General features: G+C 50.5%; 1 protein-coding gene across 5 annotated transcripts in view; it reads left to right on the top strand.

Annotated features, from left to right (window-relative positions):
- Positions 1 to 1,074: 1,074 nt before the first annotated feature.
- spef2 (sperm flagellar 2) overlaps positions 1,075 to 18,479 on the top strand; it is a 29,515-nt gene continuing 12,110 nt past the window's right edge. For 2 of the 5 annotated variants that reach the window (XM_029259501.1, XM_018758460.2), the window contains exons 1-27: positions 1,075 to 1,232; positions 1,355 to 1,457; positions 3,566 to 3,818; positions 3,910 to 4,080; positions 4,277 to 4,411; positions 4,846 to 4,919; positions 5,696 to 5,882; positions 6,890 to 7,078; positions 7,461 to 7,648; positions 7,946 to 8,093; positions 9,123 to 9,342; positions 9,442 to 9,539; positions 9,636 to 9,732; positions 10,003 to 10,061; positions 10,265 to 10,389; positions 10,613 to 10,866; positions 11,837 to 11,984; positions 12,121 to 12,278; positions 12,478 to 12,612; positions 13,358 to 13,488; positions 14,328 to 14,455; positions 14,762 to 14,900; positions 15,664 to 15,801; positions 16,692 to 16,828; positions 17,249 to 17,326; positions 17,426 to 17,561; positions 17,744 to 17,873. In XM_029259501.1, the coding sequence (XP_029115334.1) occupies positions 1,175 to 1,232; positions 1,355 to 1,457; positions 3,566 to 3,818; positions 3,910 to 4,080; positions 4,277 to 4,411; positions 4,846 to 4,919; positions 5,696 to 5,882; positions 6,890 to 7,078; positions 7,461 to 7,648; positions 7,946 to 8,093; positions 9,123 to 9,342; positions 9,442 to 9,539; positions 9,636 to 9,732; positions 10,003 to 10,061; positions 10,265 to 10,389; positions 10,613 to 10,866; positions 11,837 to 11,984; positions 12,121 to 12,278; positions 12,478 to 12,612; positions 13,358 to 13,488; positions 14,328 to 14,455; positions 14,762 to 14,900; positions 15,664 to 15,801; positions 16,692 to 16,828; positions 17,249 to 17,326; positions 17,426 to 17,561; positions 17,744 to 17,873 (3,817 nt within the window). In that variant the 5' untranslated portion in view covers positions 1,075 to 1,174. The remainder of the gene's footprint in view (positions 1,233 to 1,354; positions 1,458 to 3,565; positions 3,819 to 3,909; positions 4,081 to 4,276; positions 4,412 to 4,845; positions 4,920 to 5,695; positions 5,883 to 6,889; positions 7,079 to 7,460; positions 7,649 to 7,945; positions 8,094 to 9,122; positions 9,343 to 9,441; positions 9,540 to 9,635; positions 9,733 to 10,002; positions 10,062 to 10,264; positions 10,390 to 10,612; positions 10,867 to 11,836; positions 11,985 to 12,120; positions 12,279 to 12,477; positions 12,613 to 13,357; positions 13,489 to 14,327; positions 14,456 to 14,761; positions 14,901 to 15,663; positions 15,802 to 16,691; positions 16,829 to 17,248; positions 17,327 to 17,425; positions 17,562 to 17,743; positions 17,874 to 18,479) is intronic. The other 3 variants (XM_029259499.1, XM_029259500.1, XM_029259498.1) reach the window with 3 other exon arrangements.

Here is an 18,479-nt window from a genome sequence, read left to right as displayed (position 1 = left end):
TGGGACCTTTGTGTATAAGGCAACAGCTCTAACTACTGCACCACCTGCTGGTTCCTCATAGCTGTTATTTTTCATGGGGGGGGGAAGAAAAACCATTGCTTCTAAACTGGTTCCCCCCCCACCAGTATTCTTGGTCTCCTGGGATATCCCCCTCTGCATTTACATTCATGTATTGGGCAGTGACATAAACTTCAAGGTAAACAGTGATGCATTCAACAACCCCAAATGGCTTGTGCACAAAAACTCAAAAGTATGTCCTTTTCCTACAACTGTCTCCCTGGCAATAATATGCGACCGAACACTTGATACCTGTAAACCAAATTGGCCCAAATGGTGTTGAGACCCTTCTTCACTGGTGGTGGATTCAGCAGCTCTGAGGGAACATTAATATTTTTCAAATATTAGTAACAGATTTTAATGTGGAGTTATTCTAGGGAAGGAATTTTGGTTTTGCTAAGTGATACAGTGTAGACCAAAGTAAACACACATTTTCTGAACCGCTTGTCCCATACGGGGTCGTGGAGCCTAAGGGGGCGTAAGGCCGGAGGGGGAGGGGACACACCCAGGACGGGACAGCAGTCTGTTGCAAGGCACCCCAAGCGGGACTTGAACCCCAGACCCACTGGAGAGCAGGACCTGGTCCAACCCACCATGCCCCCTCCTCAATATGGAAACATCAATATGTAATACTAGGAAAAAAGCTAATTATTACAAGTACAAAAAAACTCAAAAGCAAATCATGGTTACAGCAGTTACTAGTAAGGGTGGTCATACAGCCCCATCTAAGAGGGTATTTTTTACAGCAGTAGCTTTGGTTAAGTATCCTATTGCCTTGCGTTTTTCTCTGAGATGTACGTGGCTTCGGAGGAAAGTGTCTGCTAAATGAATAAACGTGAATGTAAATGTAAGTACGTGGATCAAGGTCCACACGGCGCGAGCTCGGCTGCCACTCGGACCCGTGACGATCACGTGACGCGAGTACGGAAACACTCTCCTTATATATCGGTGGGGCGTTCCGCTCCGCCCGCCCCGTTGCTGAAGAGACGGCCCGTTACCATGACAACGCAACGCCGACGGGACTTAAGATGGCTACCGTGTAGCAAACAGAGCTTTTCAGCCAAAAAGTTCGTCAGATTCGTCAAATTCCACATTGTGAAAAGTACAGAAAAACACAATGTCCGATATTTTATGCCGGTGGCTCAACTCGGAACTGCGGCTGTCAAAACCTGTCGGTGAGCTGTGTGTGTGTGTGTGTGTGTGTGTGTGTGTGTGTGTGCGCGCGCTCGCGATTGTCCAGGCGATGCTCAGCTCAGAAACTAAGTCAGTGTGTGTCACTCACTGTCACCGTGTACAGAGCCGAAGACGCTGTGTGCCGACCTGGCCAACGGCTACCTGATCGGAGAGGTTCTGCACAAATACGACCTCCAGCCCGACTTCCACCGCTTCTCCAGGAGCAGGTAGCGAACACACTTCACGGGCCGATACCCAGAACATTCATTAAGAATACCCTTTCTAGTATATATCCAATATATAATTTATTTTTATTATTACACACACACACACACACACACTTTCTGAACCGCTTGTCCCATACGGGGTCGCGGGGAACCGGAGCCTATCCCGGCAACTGAGGGCGTAAGGCCGGAGGGGGAGGGGACACACCCAGGACGGGACGCCAGTCCGCCGCAAGGCATCCCAAGTGGGATTCGAACCCCAGACCCACCGGAGAGCAGGACCCGGTCCAACCCACCGCACCCCCTTTATTTTTATTATTATTTTCTTATTATTACAATAACAGCAACTCAGTATAAATAACCACTTCTCCAGTGCAGGGTGGTGGTGTGGAGCTTATATATATGTACTGTATATGTGTATAAACAGAACTGTGCAAAAGTTTTAGGCACTTTCGGAAAAACGCTGTAAAGTGAGAATGCTTCCAAAAATAATGCTCTTAATTAATAAACTTCCTACAAAGCTTAGTAACCATCCGTCATCAACAACCGCTTGTCCCGAGCTGGGTCGCGGGGGGCTTGGCTGGGTCCTGCTTTCTGGCGGGTCTGGGGTTCGAGTCCCACTTGGGGTGCCTTGCGATGGACTGGTCTCCCGTCCTTGGTGTGTCCACCCCCCTCTCTGGCCTTGTGTCCTGTGTTGATGGGTTTGGCCCCAGTTCGCCGCAACCCCACTCAAGACGAACGGTCTCAGACAGTGTGTGTTTGTACTTTCTTTAATGACATACAAAACCCTTACTGTAATACTGTAACTTTTTGCAAAAGGAATGCTCGGAAATGTAAAATATGCTCTTTCCCGTTGACACTAATGCAGAAGACATTAAATAACCATCTAAAGCTAATTTTTTTTTGTGAAACATCAAAGTACCCAAGACTTTTGCACAATACTGTGTGTATATATATGTTTATATCAAATTGTATAGCTTTATACAGTATATGTGTGTATATAGTATATATTATAAATATATAATATATTTTTAGACATTTTATTTTCCGTGTTACTCCATTTACAAGTATTTATTTGACAGATGCTTTTCTCCATTGTGGACTCTGCCGCTAATGTATTCTAACATATTTTGGACCTCCCAAAATACCTGACAAATTGCCGCCTTTTTCACTTGCTTATGAGTTTTTCACCAGTACAAGAATAAAACTTTAAAAGAATTAAATAAAAGGATTGCTGGGTTTTGTACATTTCCAGATTTCCAAACACAAAAGTTCACAGATTCAGTATAGTTCATTCGCTGCACTGATTGATTTTACTCTCACACAGTGCACTCACATTTGCTGTATTGAACCAAGTGGCATTTTTGATTTCTGAGAATTTTCACGGGGAAGCAGCTCAAAATGACAGGATCCAGACCAACAACAAACATGCTTAAAAGATGGACACGAGAAGTATTTCACCATGTTTCTTCCGCCAAAGCTTTTAAGTAGAACATAGCAGGGATTTGAACACTGTCCGATTTTTCATCAAAGCAGGTTTCAAGATGGAGGTCAAAGTGACCTTTAAAAGTTCTTTATAAATAAACATATGTGACTGTGATGGACAAAAGTCCAGTCCATAGTACATCCTGACTCACACCCTGTAGTACTGGGACAGGCTCTGGCCCATGATGACTCTCTATCGTACAAGTGGTGGGGTGGGTGGGTGGGTTGGTTGGTTGGTTGGTTGGTTGATGAATGGGTTGATCAATTGATTAATGGCTGAATTGATTGATTGATGGGTTGATTGATGAATGGGTTGATGAATTGATTAATGGCTGGATTGATTGATTGATTGATTGATTGATCGATTGATTTATCGATTGATTGATTGATGGATGGATGGATGGATGGTTTTGCATTGTGGATCCTGCCCCTCCAGATACACAGGAGTCTTATGGCATCCCAGATTATTGTGTACATTACAGTTAAAAGAAGGCACCTATAAAAAAATTGCTTTTCTCCCCATCCTACTTTGCTGTTGCAACCTGCCCCATCCCACCCCGCCCCACCCGCCTGCTTCACCCCATCCCACCCCACCTCGCCCCACCCCGCCCCACCCCGCCCCCTAGCACAGCAAATGCCAAGCTGAACAACTACACGCGCCTGGAGCCCACCATGCAGCTGCTGGGTGTGCACTTTGACCTGTGCTTCGCACAAGCGCTGATGCAGGAGCACCCGGGCGCCGCCACACGCCTCCTCTACCAGCTCTACTTCCTGCTGCAGAAGAAGAAGAAGGCGCAGCTGTCAGGAGTCGCCATGGAGACGCTGCAGTCCACCGCCACGGCCCACCTGCATCGCATAGAGAGAGGCATTTACAGTGAGGTGCCCACAGTCACGTACGCGGCTCGGAGGTTCTCGCGTTTCGCTCGCGTACGCCACTTGATGCTTTTCTCCCTCTGCCCGATGTCTGCAGCGCCTCCGGACTGTGGTCAAGCGCGACGTAGACAATAAACTGCAGAAGATCTCCCAAAAGTACGAGCGCAAGGGGCAAGAGATGCTCCGGAGGTCCACCATGGCACAGTACGAGAAGGAGCTGGAGCTGCAGAAGGTGCAGGAGGAGAGGCGAATGAAGGACATTGAAAAGGTGGTACAATGCGGTAAAGGGTGATGTGCGTACAGTGCTGCCTATTTATGCTCCGCAGGTCCGAGTAAAGGCCTTGCTGTAGCGTACGGTGGCCGCTGCTGCTTTCATTTAGGGCTGTGTGCCGCGACGCCCCCTGCAGCCCTGCTGCCGGTTGTGACGATGACATTGAAGAAGGCCCCTCCCCCGCTCGTTTCAGCTCCGTCTGGCCCGGAAAAGGCGCAACGAGATGATGGTTAAGATCCAAAAAGCCACTGTCCAGATCCCCAGGCCTCCCAGAAAGCAAGTCCTGAGGACCCTGGAGCACCAGCATCACAAACAGCAGGAAGCTCAGGTGATGGGGTGGGGGGTGGCAGAGGCACGGTTCGGGTTCGCGCCTTTCTGTCCCGTGGGCCTCGGGGTTTTGTGACCGTCCGAACGAGGACATGAATCACAAATCGCGAAAACGGGCGGCGGTTGTGCGAGTTGCGTGAAGATGATGGAGAATTAATGCTGCACGATCATACCCGCGATACATTGGAACCTGACCTTGTGCTCTTGAAAAAAAATAATAAAAAAGATGATGTAAAACCCTGTTTATAGACCTGCTCTGAAATGAAAAATCCTAAATTTTTTCGGGTGAACTTTCTGCGTGTCAAGAACGTATTACCATGGTATTAGTAGTTCCCAGTTGTGTGCTTTGGAGGATGCTCTGCGGCCCCGAGCTGAACCAACAGATGGAAGTGACTTCACCGGTGCTTTCATGTGGACGCTGTGTTCTCGCTGCAGGATTTTCAGAGGGACATTGAGGACTTTGAGAGGAACATGAAAAAGCAACTTCCTGCCAGCGCTTTGGCTCTGAGGTGATTCATCTTTGACCGACTCTCCCTTTGCTGGAAACGGCAGCGATACAGAAAACGGGAAACGTCTTTGTTTTTGCATCAATATTTAAATGATGATGCGTTACTAAAACAGCGAAGATTAACAGGGATTCGTGTAAAATTTAAAGAGATGAAGTAAGAGCACGAAACGGTAATGAAATACAGCAGGTAGGATCAGCTGGCGGTGTGGTGGCTCAGCAGGTAGCACTGGTGCCCCGCGACCCTCGGGCTCTGGTTTTGGAGGAGGGTGCAAATCTGGCTCGGTCTGTGGAGTTGCCATGTTCTCCTCATGTTTGTGTTCTTTCTCAAGTGATTAATTATTACATTTACTTACTTGGCAGATGCTTTTCTCCAAAGCGACTTCCAACGAACTCTATGTAGTGTTATCAGCCCACATACCTTATTCACCACAGTGACTTACACTGCTAGATACACTACTCACACTGGGTCACTCATCCATACATCAGTGGAACACACACATTCTCTCTGTCACACACACTATGGGTGAACCTGAACAGGATGTCTTTGGACTGTGGGAGGAAACCAGAGCACCCAGAGGAAACCCATGCAGACAGGGAGAACATGCAAACTACAGACTGAGCAGCGATTGAACCCACGTCCTCTCACACCACCCAGGTGCTGAGAGACTTCAGCGCTACTCACTGTACCACCGTGCCGCCCTATTAAGAATAAAGTGGAGAATAAGTGATAAGTTTACCGTTAGAGGTGTTTAAGAAGGCACTCCTGTCTGTGCCCAGCACGCCCTTCACGTTTTCCGTCAAGACGGATGCCGCCCTGCGGCCCGAGCAGCTGGCCCAGGCCAACGACGAGTACATCCAGAGGATCCGACAGCGGCTGGAGGAGGACGCCGCTGCCCGGCAGCAACGGGAGAAACGCAGAAGCCGCATCCTGGTGTTGCAGCAGGAGGCTCAAGAGGAGCAGGAGGTGAGCAGATACTGGACACTCCACAAGTGTTGGGTGTGGTGTGTGTGCTGTCTGTGCACGTGAATATTGGTATATATTCAATGGATAAACCTTTACGTAGCTACTTGGTAGCACAGCAAGTAACGCTACTGTCTCACGGTGCCTGGGGGGTGCGAGAGGATATGGGTTCGATCCCTGCTCAGTATGTGTGGAGTTTGCATGTTCTACCCCTGTCTGTGTGGGTTTCCTCTGGGTGCTCTGGTTTCCTCCCACAGTCCAAAGACATGCTGTTCAGGTTCCCCCATAGTGTGTGAGTGACACACAGAGAGAATTTGTTCCACTGACGTATAGATGAGTGACCCAGTGTAAGTAGTGTATCTGGCAGTGTAAGTGACCGCGGTGAATAAGGTGTGTGGGCTCATAACACTACACAGAGTTCATTGGAAGTCGCCTCGGAGAGAAGCGTCTGCTAAATGAATCAATGTAAATGAATATATGGCACCTGAAACCTAGAAACATTCATCTATTATCAATAGCCACTTAGCCAGTGCAGGGTCGTGGTGGTTTGGAGCCTATCCTGTAGGTATGGAGGTGAGGCAGGGTACACCGTGGATGCGATGCTCATTCGTAGCAAGGCAGTCACACACACACACTGAGTCACTCACACAGACACACTCCGGTCAGTTTGGAGTCACCAGTTCAGCTGAAACTGTCCTGTCGTTACTGATACCCCAGCACATCAGCCTGGGACCTTTTAACCCCAAATTCTTCATCACTGTTGCACCATAAGACCAGAGGTAGTCCATTCATTTACCTAACTTACTGTATTCACTTACTCATCTGTTTCTTCACTGAGTGTATGTATGTCCATGAGTGTGTGTGCAAGTGTGTGTGTTGAACACCACATGCTGCGGTCAAGTAGAATTTCCCTTTGGGATTAAGAGAATTCCATCCATCCATCCATCCATCCATCCATCCATCCATCCATCCATCCATCCATCCATCCATCCATCCCACGCTTGTGACAGGAGTTGAACCGCGATGAACGGCTGCTGGCGTGTTTGACCCGTCAGTCACAGCAGGAGAGGCGACTCGCCGTGCAGCTCATGCAGGTGCGGCAGCAGAAGGAGTTCCTGAGACAGAACCGGATCTTCCGGGAGAAACAGTACCAGGAGCAACGCCTGCGGGAGTTCCAGGAGGCCCTGGACCGGAAGGCGGTGAGATGACGAGAAACATGCTCAAAGGTCACTTTGTGGCAGTCAAGGGTTTCTAACAGATTAGTTGTGCCAGTGACACAACCATCAGAGTCCAGCAGGTACTGTAAGTGTATTACTCTAAAATAGCTGGAAGTCTTTAGTCTCTTTAGAAGAGCTTAACGTGAGCGGTTCTTGTACGGTGATCATCGTCTGTGGTCATCACCTTGCCATAGGAAGCTGAGCTCATGCGATAATGATGTAATAATACTACCTTACGCGTCACGAAGTGTGTCTAGCGCTCACTGTCTGTGTGCGCAGCTCTGTGTGGACAATTAGATCGTTGCCATGGAAACCTGCAGATGCTGTGTCACCGACTCGTGTCCTGCTGCCACTGTGGTCTCAGGCTCTGGCCCAGCAGACCCAATTGGAGCACGAGCAGGAGACCCAGAGGGAGACGGAGCTGCACCGGCAGATCACGGCCCAGCGAGCGCAAGCTCGGTACCGCAGCCACTTCGATACCTGCAGAGAGGTCCTGGACCAGATACTGAACCTGGTCACCAAGGTTGGGGAGTACCGGCTCCTCATGGACAAGTGCGTACTGCACACATTCGGTATTCTTTTGCAACTAGAGCTGCTCTGCTGGCATCATCCTCATCATCCTTCTTCTTCTTTATTTCATGCACATTTGAAAGATTAGCTTCTCTCTTTAATACACTGTGTATCATACATATTGTACACCCATTCATCTTGGGTGTTTGTGCCTGTGTGGAACTCTTCTAGACATTCTTCTCCAGCGGAGAAGTGAGAAAATCCCGTATTCATCAGTGAGATGTGTGTGTTTGTAAATGGTCTCTGTGATTTGTAAAAAACGCTGATTTGTTGCCGCAGCCTGATTCCAGTCAAGCTGATGAGGGAGTGGAAGGAGCTGCTGCTGCTCGGGCTGCCGCTCTACGGTGAGAGCGCTTCCCCAGAGCCGAGCCCACAGGAGCTCGAGAAGCTGGAAGTCCTCAACAACCAGGACTATGATGACTACACGGTGAGTCTCTCGGGACGGAGGACAGAGGCAGCTGTTCACTGGTGGCAGATACACACACACACACACCATACTTCTGTTTTCAAAGGCTATTGCATCATTTTCAGACAAGCATCTGAGCACCCATCTGAAGTGCAAAACTTAATAATATTATTATTATTATTATTATTGAATATGCTGGGCAGCTGATAGTGCAGTCATTAGAGCCACAGCTTTTGGACTCAAGGGTTGCAGGTTCAAATCCCACCTCCACCTCCAGCTGCAGTACACTTGAGCGAGGTACATACCCTAAATTGGTCTAGTTAAATTGACCAGATGTATAAACAGATAAATAATTGTCAGTTACTTTGGAGAAAAGTGATTGTAATTGTAATTTTGAGGGTAATTGTAATGTACAAGATAATTACCTGATAATTACTTAGAAGTCTTATTTAATCTAGAATGCCCAGGGGGGGTCGGAGGTGGGGGGCAACCAGTGGCACTTGGACCCCAGAGGTTTTTTCCTCCCTCGACTTGCAGTTTGGAGTTTTTGTTCCCTTCCTTCGTGGCCAGCAGGCAAACTTATAGCTCTATAAAAGAATGACAATGTGTGTGTGCAGTTCTGTAGTCTATTTGTTTCCTTGTCGGAGGTATTTGTGTCTTTGCTCTATGCCTGTGTTCATGCGCCCTGTGTCACTGTGCGAGAAGAGCCTCTGTGAAAAATAAATTGGATTGAATTGAACTGAACTGAACTGAAGATAATATATTGCAAGTAGGCAATATTTTTTAAACATCATCTTAAAAGGACAGAAATTTCTCACCTCCGAAGAATAATTCATCTCCTTGTTCTGCATCGTTATGCTTATTATACTGCTAGAAACTGGCCGACTGAAAAAATAATATATAGATAATGTAGAATATATTATAAAACGATATAGAGATAGTTTATACAGGATTAAAGAAAAAAAACATTTCCATCCATAGGAAGCAGTTTAAAATCAGGCGTGAATGAAGTTTTTAACACAGCGCTAGAATGAAGTCATTTATTCCCAGAGTATGACCGGTGAGTGGGCCTGGCCTGAGGAGGGGGATGCGAAGCAGCCCCCGCCCAACAACAACATCCTGGGTCACGTGGTGCACCGGCTCAACGTGATCGTGGACCCCCCTAAGCCGGAGACCCCCCCGCCCTCGTTCCCCAGTTTCACGCTGAAGGCCTCCGTCCTGGGAAAGGTGTTTGCAGGGAAAAGCGGCTGTCTGGCAAGGATGGCGCAAGGTGAATCCACGCTCGTCTGGGTCACCTTCGCACCTCGTAAGGCGCGCGCTTGCGTACGGTCCGGGTGTGACGCTGCCCTCCCGTTATCCCCTTTCCCAGTCCACGGCGTCCACGTCCTGTCGACCAGCATTCTGATCCAGGAGGCGCTGGAAGCGTTCCTGGCCGGAGAGAAGGTGCCGCAGGCGCCCCCGAAGGAGGTAACGGCGCGTGGGTGTAGGTGTGAAGCCCATCTGTGTTCCTCGCTGCCCCCGGGGGTACGATGCGGAATCGCTGAATCGGGGTCCTCTTTTCAGCCGCAGTATCCCGAGGGATCCGTCTGTCTCAGGAGGACTGCGAAGAAGAAGGATGTTGCCGAGAAGGAGAAGGAGAAATCTTCACGCCCCGACTCAGGTACCGCGAGAGCTCTGGTCTTGCCGCGGCATCTCGCGAGAGAGGAGCCGTGCGCGCGGATTGTGCGCTTGAGCTGAGGTGCGCGCGAGAGGCATCGCGTAACTCGCGGAACGAGTCTCCGCGTGCTCCAGGGCTGCCGAATCGCGAAAAGCGAAGCTTTCACAGTCGCGACACCTCCCGTGTCCTTCCCTGACCCCATATCTCCACATCCACATGTGTCCATTTGTCAGATGACTTTCCCCCTCCCCCCATGGTGTTGTGTGTTTCCAGGCCATGTCCTCCAAAGCCCCCAGCAGGAAAATGCCAAGAGGACAGCTTCCAAGTCTGAGGTAACCACAGTGACCAGCGGTTAAGAGCTCATCACCTCTGGAAATATAATTCTGACCTTTTCCTCATTATTGCCAATATTTCATCGATGGCAAAGTGTACTTATACAGCATACTTAACAGATGCACAGCATCTCGTGCGCACCATCCACATCCATCCGCACATCCGCATCCACACCCACACACGTGCGCTCGTGGACATACAGGTACTGACCTCACCTCCCCAGCTGTCGGCGAGGGCTCAGCACGGAGCCGCCCTGGACGAGGTCCTCGGCAAGGGGCAGGCCATCCCAGACCAGCTCCTCGTGGACATTGTTCTGGAAGCCATCAGGTCAGAACATGCACTGTGCTGTAAGTTTATTCTTTCAGTCGGAGATGTCCAGGCAGCATGTAGGAGAGAACTCATAAGCTGAGAGCCTACAGTAGATGCCGTTGGCTCTTTCGCGATGTATTTGCGACTATGCGTTCATGACTCCGGCGTTCATAGCTCAAGGAGCCAGCGTATAAGAAGAAGCGGCGCTGCACTCACGCGCGCTCTCGGGCTCGTTCCGTAGGCGGGTCCCTCCAGAGTCGGGCTGGATCCTCGATGGGTTCCCCATGGACCTGGATCAGGCCAAGCTCCTGGAGAAGGCTCTCAGTGGGATTGACCCAGAGAAGGTGGAAAGGAAGAAGAATAACAAGAAGATCAACCTTGTCGTGGACCCCCATGCGAAGAAAGAGGCCCCACCCCCTCTACCTGCCCTGGACGTCGTTCTGCTTATGGACTTGTCCGATGACCTCGTTCTGGACCGTGCTGCAAAGAAAGCCAGTCAGTAGCACCAGGCTGCAGAGCACACCTTTAGCAGCTGTATCATATACACGCACTCTCTCTATACAGGTGGTCCCCGATTTACGATGGGGTTACGTTCCGCGAAGCCTACCGTAAGTCGAAAATGCATTTAATGCACCTAATACGCACCTCTGCGTGATGACAGACCGGGAGGTGCCGATTGCTGCCGCTACCCAGCATCGCGAGAGAGCATCGCTCCGCATATCGCTTGCCCAGGAAAAAAAATCAAAATTCAAAATTCGAAGTATGCTTTCTACTGAATGTCTATGACCAGCTCACCGTCGTAAAGTCAAGAAAATTGTAAGTCAAACCGTCGTAAATCGGGGACCACCTGTATACACATATATAAACATGTATATAGAAATTCAACCCACATATACATAATATACACTGTATATATGTAAGTATATATTCATTGTCTTTCGGTTTATTGCTGCTTAGCTGCTGCTTTTATCCAAAGCCACGTAAAACATTTTACATATTTATGCATGGGTTTTTTAAGCGTACTGTGCTCAAGGGGACTAGAGCAACGCTCAGACTGGGGCTTGAACTGGCAACCCTGCGTGCGCTACGTGTGCAGAGCGGAGCTGCTCCTCGTTCCAGTGTTTTGGCTGAAGCCTCTTGTGGTTTTGCTTCACATCAGCGTAGTGACCGCATAGAGATGCTCTGCAGCCTGCTGCGTTTGTCTAACACCCATTGGCATTTTTCGCTGTCAACCGGCAGATGAATTTAACCGCATCTTCTCTTTCCGTCACACATTTTATAAGCGTTGAAATAATACGTATTTGTAGATGTCGTATATGCGAAGCGGTGACAAACAATGAAAGGTTGTACTATAGAAATGCAGAAATTAGATTTCAGGTCTGAGAAAAACTTTTTCTTTCACCCGCATGGCACAGAGTTTGTCCACGAGATGTGGGCCGCTGGGGTCACTGAGGTGTCTTTGCAGATGAGATGGAAGGCAAGCTGGTGCAAATTCAGACTCTGGACGAGATGTGCGCCTTGGCGGAGGCGGGATCTCCACCAGAGCCGTGCCCCTCGACGCAAACTCCTGACCTTCGGGACAAGAGCCTGGAGATGGCGCAGGTCCAGCACAGGTCAGCATGTGGGCTTGCCTTACGGGAGGATGGTGGCTGGTGAGCGGCGCCGCTCGCGTGAATTCCGGCTCCGCGTAACCACGCCCGTCCTCCAAGCTTTGGTGCTGACGAACCTTCCTGTCAACGCCACGCGCAGGATCGCAGCCTTCCACGACACCTGGCCCAAGCTGGAGTGGTGGTACTCCAACAGGCAGAAGATCCTGGTGAAGGTGAACGCGGACGAAGAGCCCGACGCCGTCTTCAAGGAAGTGGAATCCATCGTGTACAAGATCATGGCGCCGCCGGCAGACAAGGGTATCATCTAGAACAAGCCGGCACATTCGGCGGCACGGCAAAGTGAAAGGCTTTAGTATGGTTAAGCGTGTGGATGTGTTTCCGTGAGAGACCGAGCACGCAACTGGCACAAGCTAAACGGCGGACGTAGACTTGACGAGAGCTAGAGTGACAATATAAAGGTCGTGCTGTCGGCGTGAAAGCGGCTTGTTGGTTCCAGGTGTAGACGCGACGCCTACAGCCCAGACTGCTCAGGCCCCTGGTGTCACTCCACCTCCTCTTGCAATGTCCTCCTCTCCAGCGGGACCCCCGGCGCAAAAATCCCCATCGGAGTCCCGAATCCACTCCCCTGATGGTAGGATCCCTGCTCAGGGGCACTTACTATGGTCAATCGCGTTCTCTGTCTCCACTGGCAGATGTGCTGCGTCCTCGTGCAGAAATGATCACTCACTCACACTCACACAATCTGAAACCACTTGTCCCATACGGGGTTGTGCGGAGCCTAACCCAGCAACACAGGGCGTAAGGCTGGAGGGGGAGGGGACACACCCAGGGCGGGACGCCAGTCCATCACAAGGCACCCCAAGCGGGACTCGAACCCCAGACCCACCGGAGAGCAGGACCAGGTCCAACCGACTGCGCCACTGCCCCCCCCCCGGAAATGATCCTTTAAGATAATAATTCTACCAAGAAGAAGTCATTAGCTGCATATGATACGTTGTGGGCAACGTGGTGAATGAATCCCTTTGTTTCTCCATCTCCGCAGAGCAAGTTCAGAAATATCAGAAATATGAGCCTTTGCCCAAAAAGTGTTCAGTGCTGAAATATGTGTTAGAACAATGGCGATACTGTATCGCTGCCACTAGCAGCTACTGTATCAGTCCCTCGTAAGATGAGGGGAGCGGTAAGATACAGGAAGCAAATAAAGCTCCAGGTGTCCGTGAGTAAGTACTGTGTTTCTCGTAAGATGATACCATTGAAAGTGGCAAAATATGCGGAAGAATAGATTGTGAGCTTTATGTTGATTTTGTCATCAAAGGTGAAAAAACAGAAAAGGAAGCCCGGGTTGCTTCTTTGGTTTATGATCGTGTGACTTGCAGAAGGCGTCCCGGCCGATGCCGCCCCAGAAGCGCCCGTCCCCGAAGTCCCTCAAGGCAAGAGACCGAGCCCCAGAGCGCTCCCTATGAGCCAGTCCACCGAGGTGGTCTACGTGGACAAGCCGCTGCCCAAGGTACTACTGCTCCGGTTCCTAATGCATGCTGGGAAATTACTCCCTTATACAAAGGCGTGGCCCTGCTCGGTCATCTTCAGCGTTTACGAAGATCTAACCACTCAAAATTTGCAGCCGTAATGGTGTCGGGGGACAACGTGCCTGTAGCTTTACATTCAATATTCACACGTGTGCTTTCCAGCCACTAGGTGGCGCTGTTCGTTGTTTACGTACTGGAGTAGTCTGTTGTTTATTTTTTTTTTTTATTCTTCCAGGGATCCAGTTAATCCAAAGTGACGTGAATTGTGCTCTTTACACACTTCTGTCACTGAGCATTATGGTGAAGTAGTTCATCCTTCTTTAAGTATAAAACAGTAAATGAAGTCGTCCTTCGTTCGCATTTATTCGTTTAGCGGATACGCTTCTCCAAAGCAACGTACGACACGCACACGCGCACACACACACACTGAAACCGCTTGAACCGAGGCAAACCGGAGCCTAACCCGGCGGCACAGGGCTGGAGGGTGGGGGGCACACCCGGGATGGGACGCCAGTCCATTGCAATTCACCCCAAGCGGGACTCGAACCCCAGACCCACCGGAGAGCAGGCCCCGGCCAAACCCGCTGTACCACCGCACCCCCCTTAACGTACGATACGTAGCTACAAATAATTATTTATGGAGACGGGTATTTTTTTTTACTGGAATAATTCAGGGTACGTGCCTTACTCCAGGGATCTACAGCAGGAAGTGGGATCCGGTGTTCCCCCAATGCAACGGTTTTGGTCACTTTGTTCTGCTGACATGTGAGCTCAGAAGAGGAGGGTTTTTCACGGCATCTCTGATGTCACACTGCACCAGGAATTCCCGGAATACCTCGTTCCATACTGGGAGAACACGTGCACGTCGTATGTGACAAATATCAAAGCGGCGATGCAGAACCTCCGCGCCGAGCGGGACCTGATCATCCAGCATCTCTATGACATCAGGTGAGGAACCAGACCCAAGTACCGGTGGAAAGTGTGAGCGCACCTGGGCAATCTGAGCGGCACCTGTACGGGACGAACTGGACGGGGGAGCGTGAGCAAAGCAGCACACGAGTCCTAAGTGTTGGGGAACTGCCGCGGGAGAGCCGGGACCTCATGTAATATCGGGAGCACCTTGTGGAACAGTGTGTGTGTGTGTGTGTGTGTGTGTGTGTGTGTGTGTGTGTGTGTGTGTGTGTGTGTGTGTGTGTGTGAGAGAGATGCGCTCGTGCACCTCTGTTCACTTTATTACGTCCGCGCCGCCCGCAGGCAGGAGTTCAAGCACTACTTGATGAGACCGGACCTGAAGCAGGAGTTTGTGACCCAGTGGCAGCAGGACTACAACAGCATCCCTGAGGACATGAGGGCTGACGAAGACACCAAGGCAGAGCTGCACCAGCGCCTCAATGTGAGTAGAACATCTCAAATACACACACACACACGCGCTCCTGTATATTTGTGTTATTTGTTTTTCTTCTTAGATTTGTTATATATTACATTTATTCCCCAATAATTATATATAGTAATTGTGTATGTTTGTGTTATTTCTTTGACTTTTATTCGTCACAATAATATACGTTACATTTATTCCACAATCGGTGACCAGTGCAACATGTGTGGCTGTCAGTTTTTGGAGTGTGTGCAGTTTTTTTTTTTTTTTTCTCCCAGTAATGAAGGAAAAAAAGTCACTTCTGCCCTTGGCTGTTATTTCCGATGCTGGTCTTCCATGCGTTTTACATTTACACACTCACTGGCTGAAGCCGCTTATCCCGAGACCCACCTGGGAGCAAAATCCAAATGCCAAATCCACTGCGCCCCCACGCCGCCCCAATTATATTTATTTATTGAGCAGATGCTTTTCTCCAAAGTGACTTCCAATGAACTGTACGTAGTGTGATGAGCCCACACACCCTTATTCACCGCGGTGACTTACACTGCTAGATACACTACTTACACTGGGTCCCTCATCCATACATCTGTGGAACACACACACACTCTCTCTGTCTGTCACTCACACACTACGGGGGAACCCGAACAGGATGTCTTCGGACTGTGGGAAGAAACCAGAGCACCCGGAGGAAACCCACGCAGACACGGGGAGGACATGCAAACTCCATACCGTGTACATTTTTCTGAGCTTCACTAGCGCTTGTGGCCGTGTCCTTCTGTAGGACCTGAGCGAGCGGCTGTGGGACATCAGTGAGCGGCGCAAGGAGGAGGCGCTGCAGGAGCGGACCGTGCTCATGGGCGACGGCTGGCTGGAGGACCACACGGCCATGCTCATCAACCACTTCTCCACCCTCATGCAGGTGCTGTCTGACTGCTTGTCCAGCAGCAGGTCTCTGTTCGGGACACGTCTGGCAAAGGGACACCCTGAGGGTCCAACACTGGCGCTCAGCACCGCCGAGACATACACCGCTTAGACGCAATAGAGTCGTCTGGTTAGTTTCACCGTCATTTCATTGTCAAGCTGACAACTTTAAGATCGGCTTGTCCCGAGTCGGGTTTTGGTAAACTGCAGCCTATCCCAGAAGCACCGAATGCAAGGCTGAGCTGGGTACGCCCTGGGCGGGTCACGAGTCCTTCGCAGAGTAGAGCACGAACACATTAAGGGTAAATTTAGCGTTACCGTTTCACTTCGCCTGAATCGCAAATCTTCGGACTGTTGGAGGAAACCAGAGCACCCCGAGGAAACAGAATACAGGCACAGGCAGAACATGTAAAGTCCGCATAGACTGAGTGGGGGTTGAACCCGCTTTCTTTCTCACCACCCAGCTGCGGTGAGGCAGCAACGCTATTTACCGCACCCCCGTGCCACCCGGTAAGAACATCCTTGCATCGAAATGCCAGGCTGAACCCTAACCTAGCAAGCATGTCCCCTTTTCTTGCCACACATTTACACTTCTAAGTTTATCGATTCCAGTTTATTACATTACATGCAGTTAGCTTTGTGACAGGAAGTGTGAGCCCTCCCGTTGAAACCGCACGACCTACAGGTATCCGTCCCTCTTATTTTTTTCAGTTTTTTTTTTTTTTTGTTTTTTACCTGCAGCTTACGTGGCTTAACATCGTTCCGGTCGCGTGTCTCGATTAAGGCTTCGTCAACACTTCTGCTCCCGAGGCTTGAACTGTCAGCCCGCATGTTTGACTCCTAAACCGCTGTGCCCCCTGCTGTCCTGTTCTTCCCCGTGCCGTCCAGGTGGAGGTGGACAGGTTCCAGGACACGGTGCATCTGCTGCGGGACTATTACAGGGGCATGTCCGGGCAGAACCTCCCGGAAACGCGGTTCGCGCACGTCCCCATGGTGGACGTCGCCGAAGACGCTCGGGACGAGGAGTGAGGGAGAAACCGAGTCGAAACGCCAGTGTGGGAGCAGCCAGCGTAGGAAGAGCTGGCAGGACCCGTAGGGCAATAGCCAGTTACGCTGACCTGTGGGGCTTCGGCTTGGACGTTTAACGCCGTTATAGGATATCGCATGAATCGTGTCAAAAATGAGTCAGCTGGTGACGTAGTGGTTAGTGGGGCTGCTTTTGGCTCTGGAGGTTGCAGGTTCGATTCCCCCCTCCAACCATAGTACCCTCGAGCAAGGTACTTACCCTGAATTGCTCCAGTAAAATTACCCTGCTGCGTAAAGAGGTCAATAATTGTAACTTCACCATCAGCTGAATGGGTAAATGTGAGAAATATTTACCCTGCTAAATACCCACTCTGCGGAAATAGGCTCTCTGCTGAATTTCTCTCTGTCCGTCCCTCCAGCCCCACTGGCTCTGTGCAGCCTGAGCAGCAGGACACGAGCGCTGGAACAAGCGAAGAAGAGGAGAGCAAGACTAAAATGTGAGGAACGTGTGGATTTGGGGCGTCCGCCAGCAGGACGGGACCCGCGTGCTCGAACGCCCCATTCGCGCTCTGTCTCTGCTTCTCGCCGTGTCCCAGAATCCCTCTGATCCCACGGAGACCTCGGTCGGGGGAAGCCGCGCTGATAAAGCCGAACGCCTCGACGGACCCGCACCCGGACGAGCAGCTTTTGCATGACATTTGGCAGACGGCCGTGACCGCTGTTAATAACCTGGTAATCTCTGGCGGACCTCAGGTACCCTGTGTGTGTCCAGCAGGTGGACCTGTATTACTAATACATTTTTGGCAGGGGTGCTCCCGTTTCCCGGCGTTCGGGTCGTGACGGCCGTACCCGTACGGCGCAGATGAGCCTGTCTCGCGGCGCATGCGTCCTGATCTCGTGCTTGCATCACGCAGGTGTCGCAGGAGATGCCCCAGCTGGAGCCCGAGGAGGGTAAGGAGGCCCAGTACGTGGCGGAGCAGGGGCCGTCTCAGCCCGCGGCCCAGAGCGCCAAGGACAACGAGAAGCCCGGAAACACAAAAGGAGGTGCGTGCGGCGTGCTGCGGGTCCGCGGCTCGGACGGGGCCGATCGCGTCGCTCCTGAAGGCTCGCGGGTCGTGACGGTTCTTGCTCGGTCTCTGCTCGCGCGGGAAGTCCTCGACTTATGACGGGGGTTGCGTTCCAGCATCGTCGTTAAAGTCGTCTTCATCGTAAGTCGCAAATCCGCTTAAGCCGCAAGGATATGTTAACGGTTAACATGTATGAATTCTACGTTGCGCAATAGGACTTTGTTGTATTTTCTCACTAATTTATAATTAACTATTAATGCAAAACAACAGCAGTGTAGCGTAATAACAATATTAATGCAGTACAGCATTATAATTAGTTTTCATGCTTTGCTGACATCGCTGTGATTTCTGAATCTCTTTTCTTTTGCTTTTTCTTTTCTGCACCACCAGAGCACTCGTGGTTTTGCTTGGTAGCCGTTGTGAAATAAATAACACGATGGAATCTGAACGGCGTGCAAATAAAACAGTGTTTTTGTAAGTAGTATGCAGTCGCTAATAGACACGCTGTGATTGAGTCAACGAGAGCTATGGCGCCTTGCAGCAGCGCGGCCAGTCGACTCTGTAATACTGCAGATGGAGCGTC

Source organism: Scleropages formosus, chromosome 17 (assembly GCF_900964775.1).
Source record: "Scleropages formosus chromosome 17, fSclFor1.1, whole genome shotgun sequence".
Classification (NCBI taxonomy): Eukaryota; Metazoa; Chordata; class Actinopteri; order Osteoglossiformes; family Osteoglossidae; genus Scleropages; species Scleropages formosus.
This window is presented reverse-complemented; position numbering and strand designations above follow the sequence as displayed.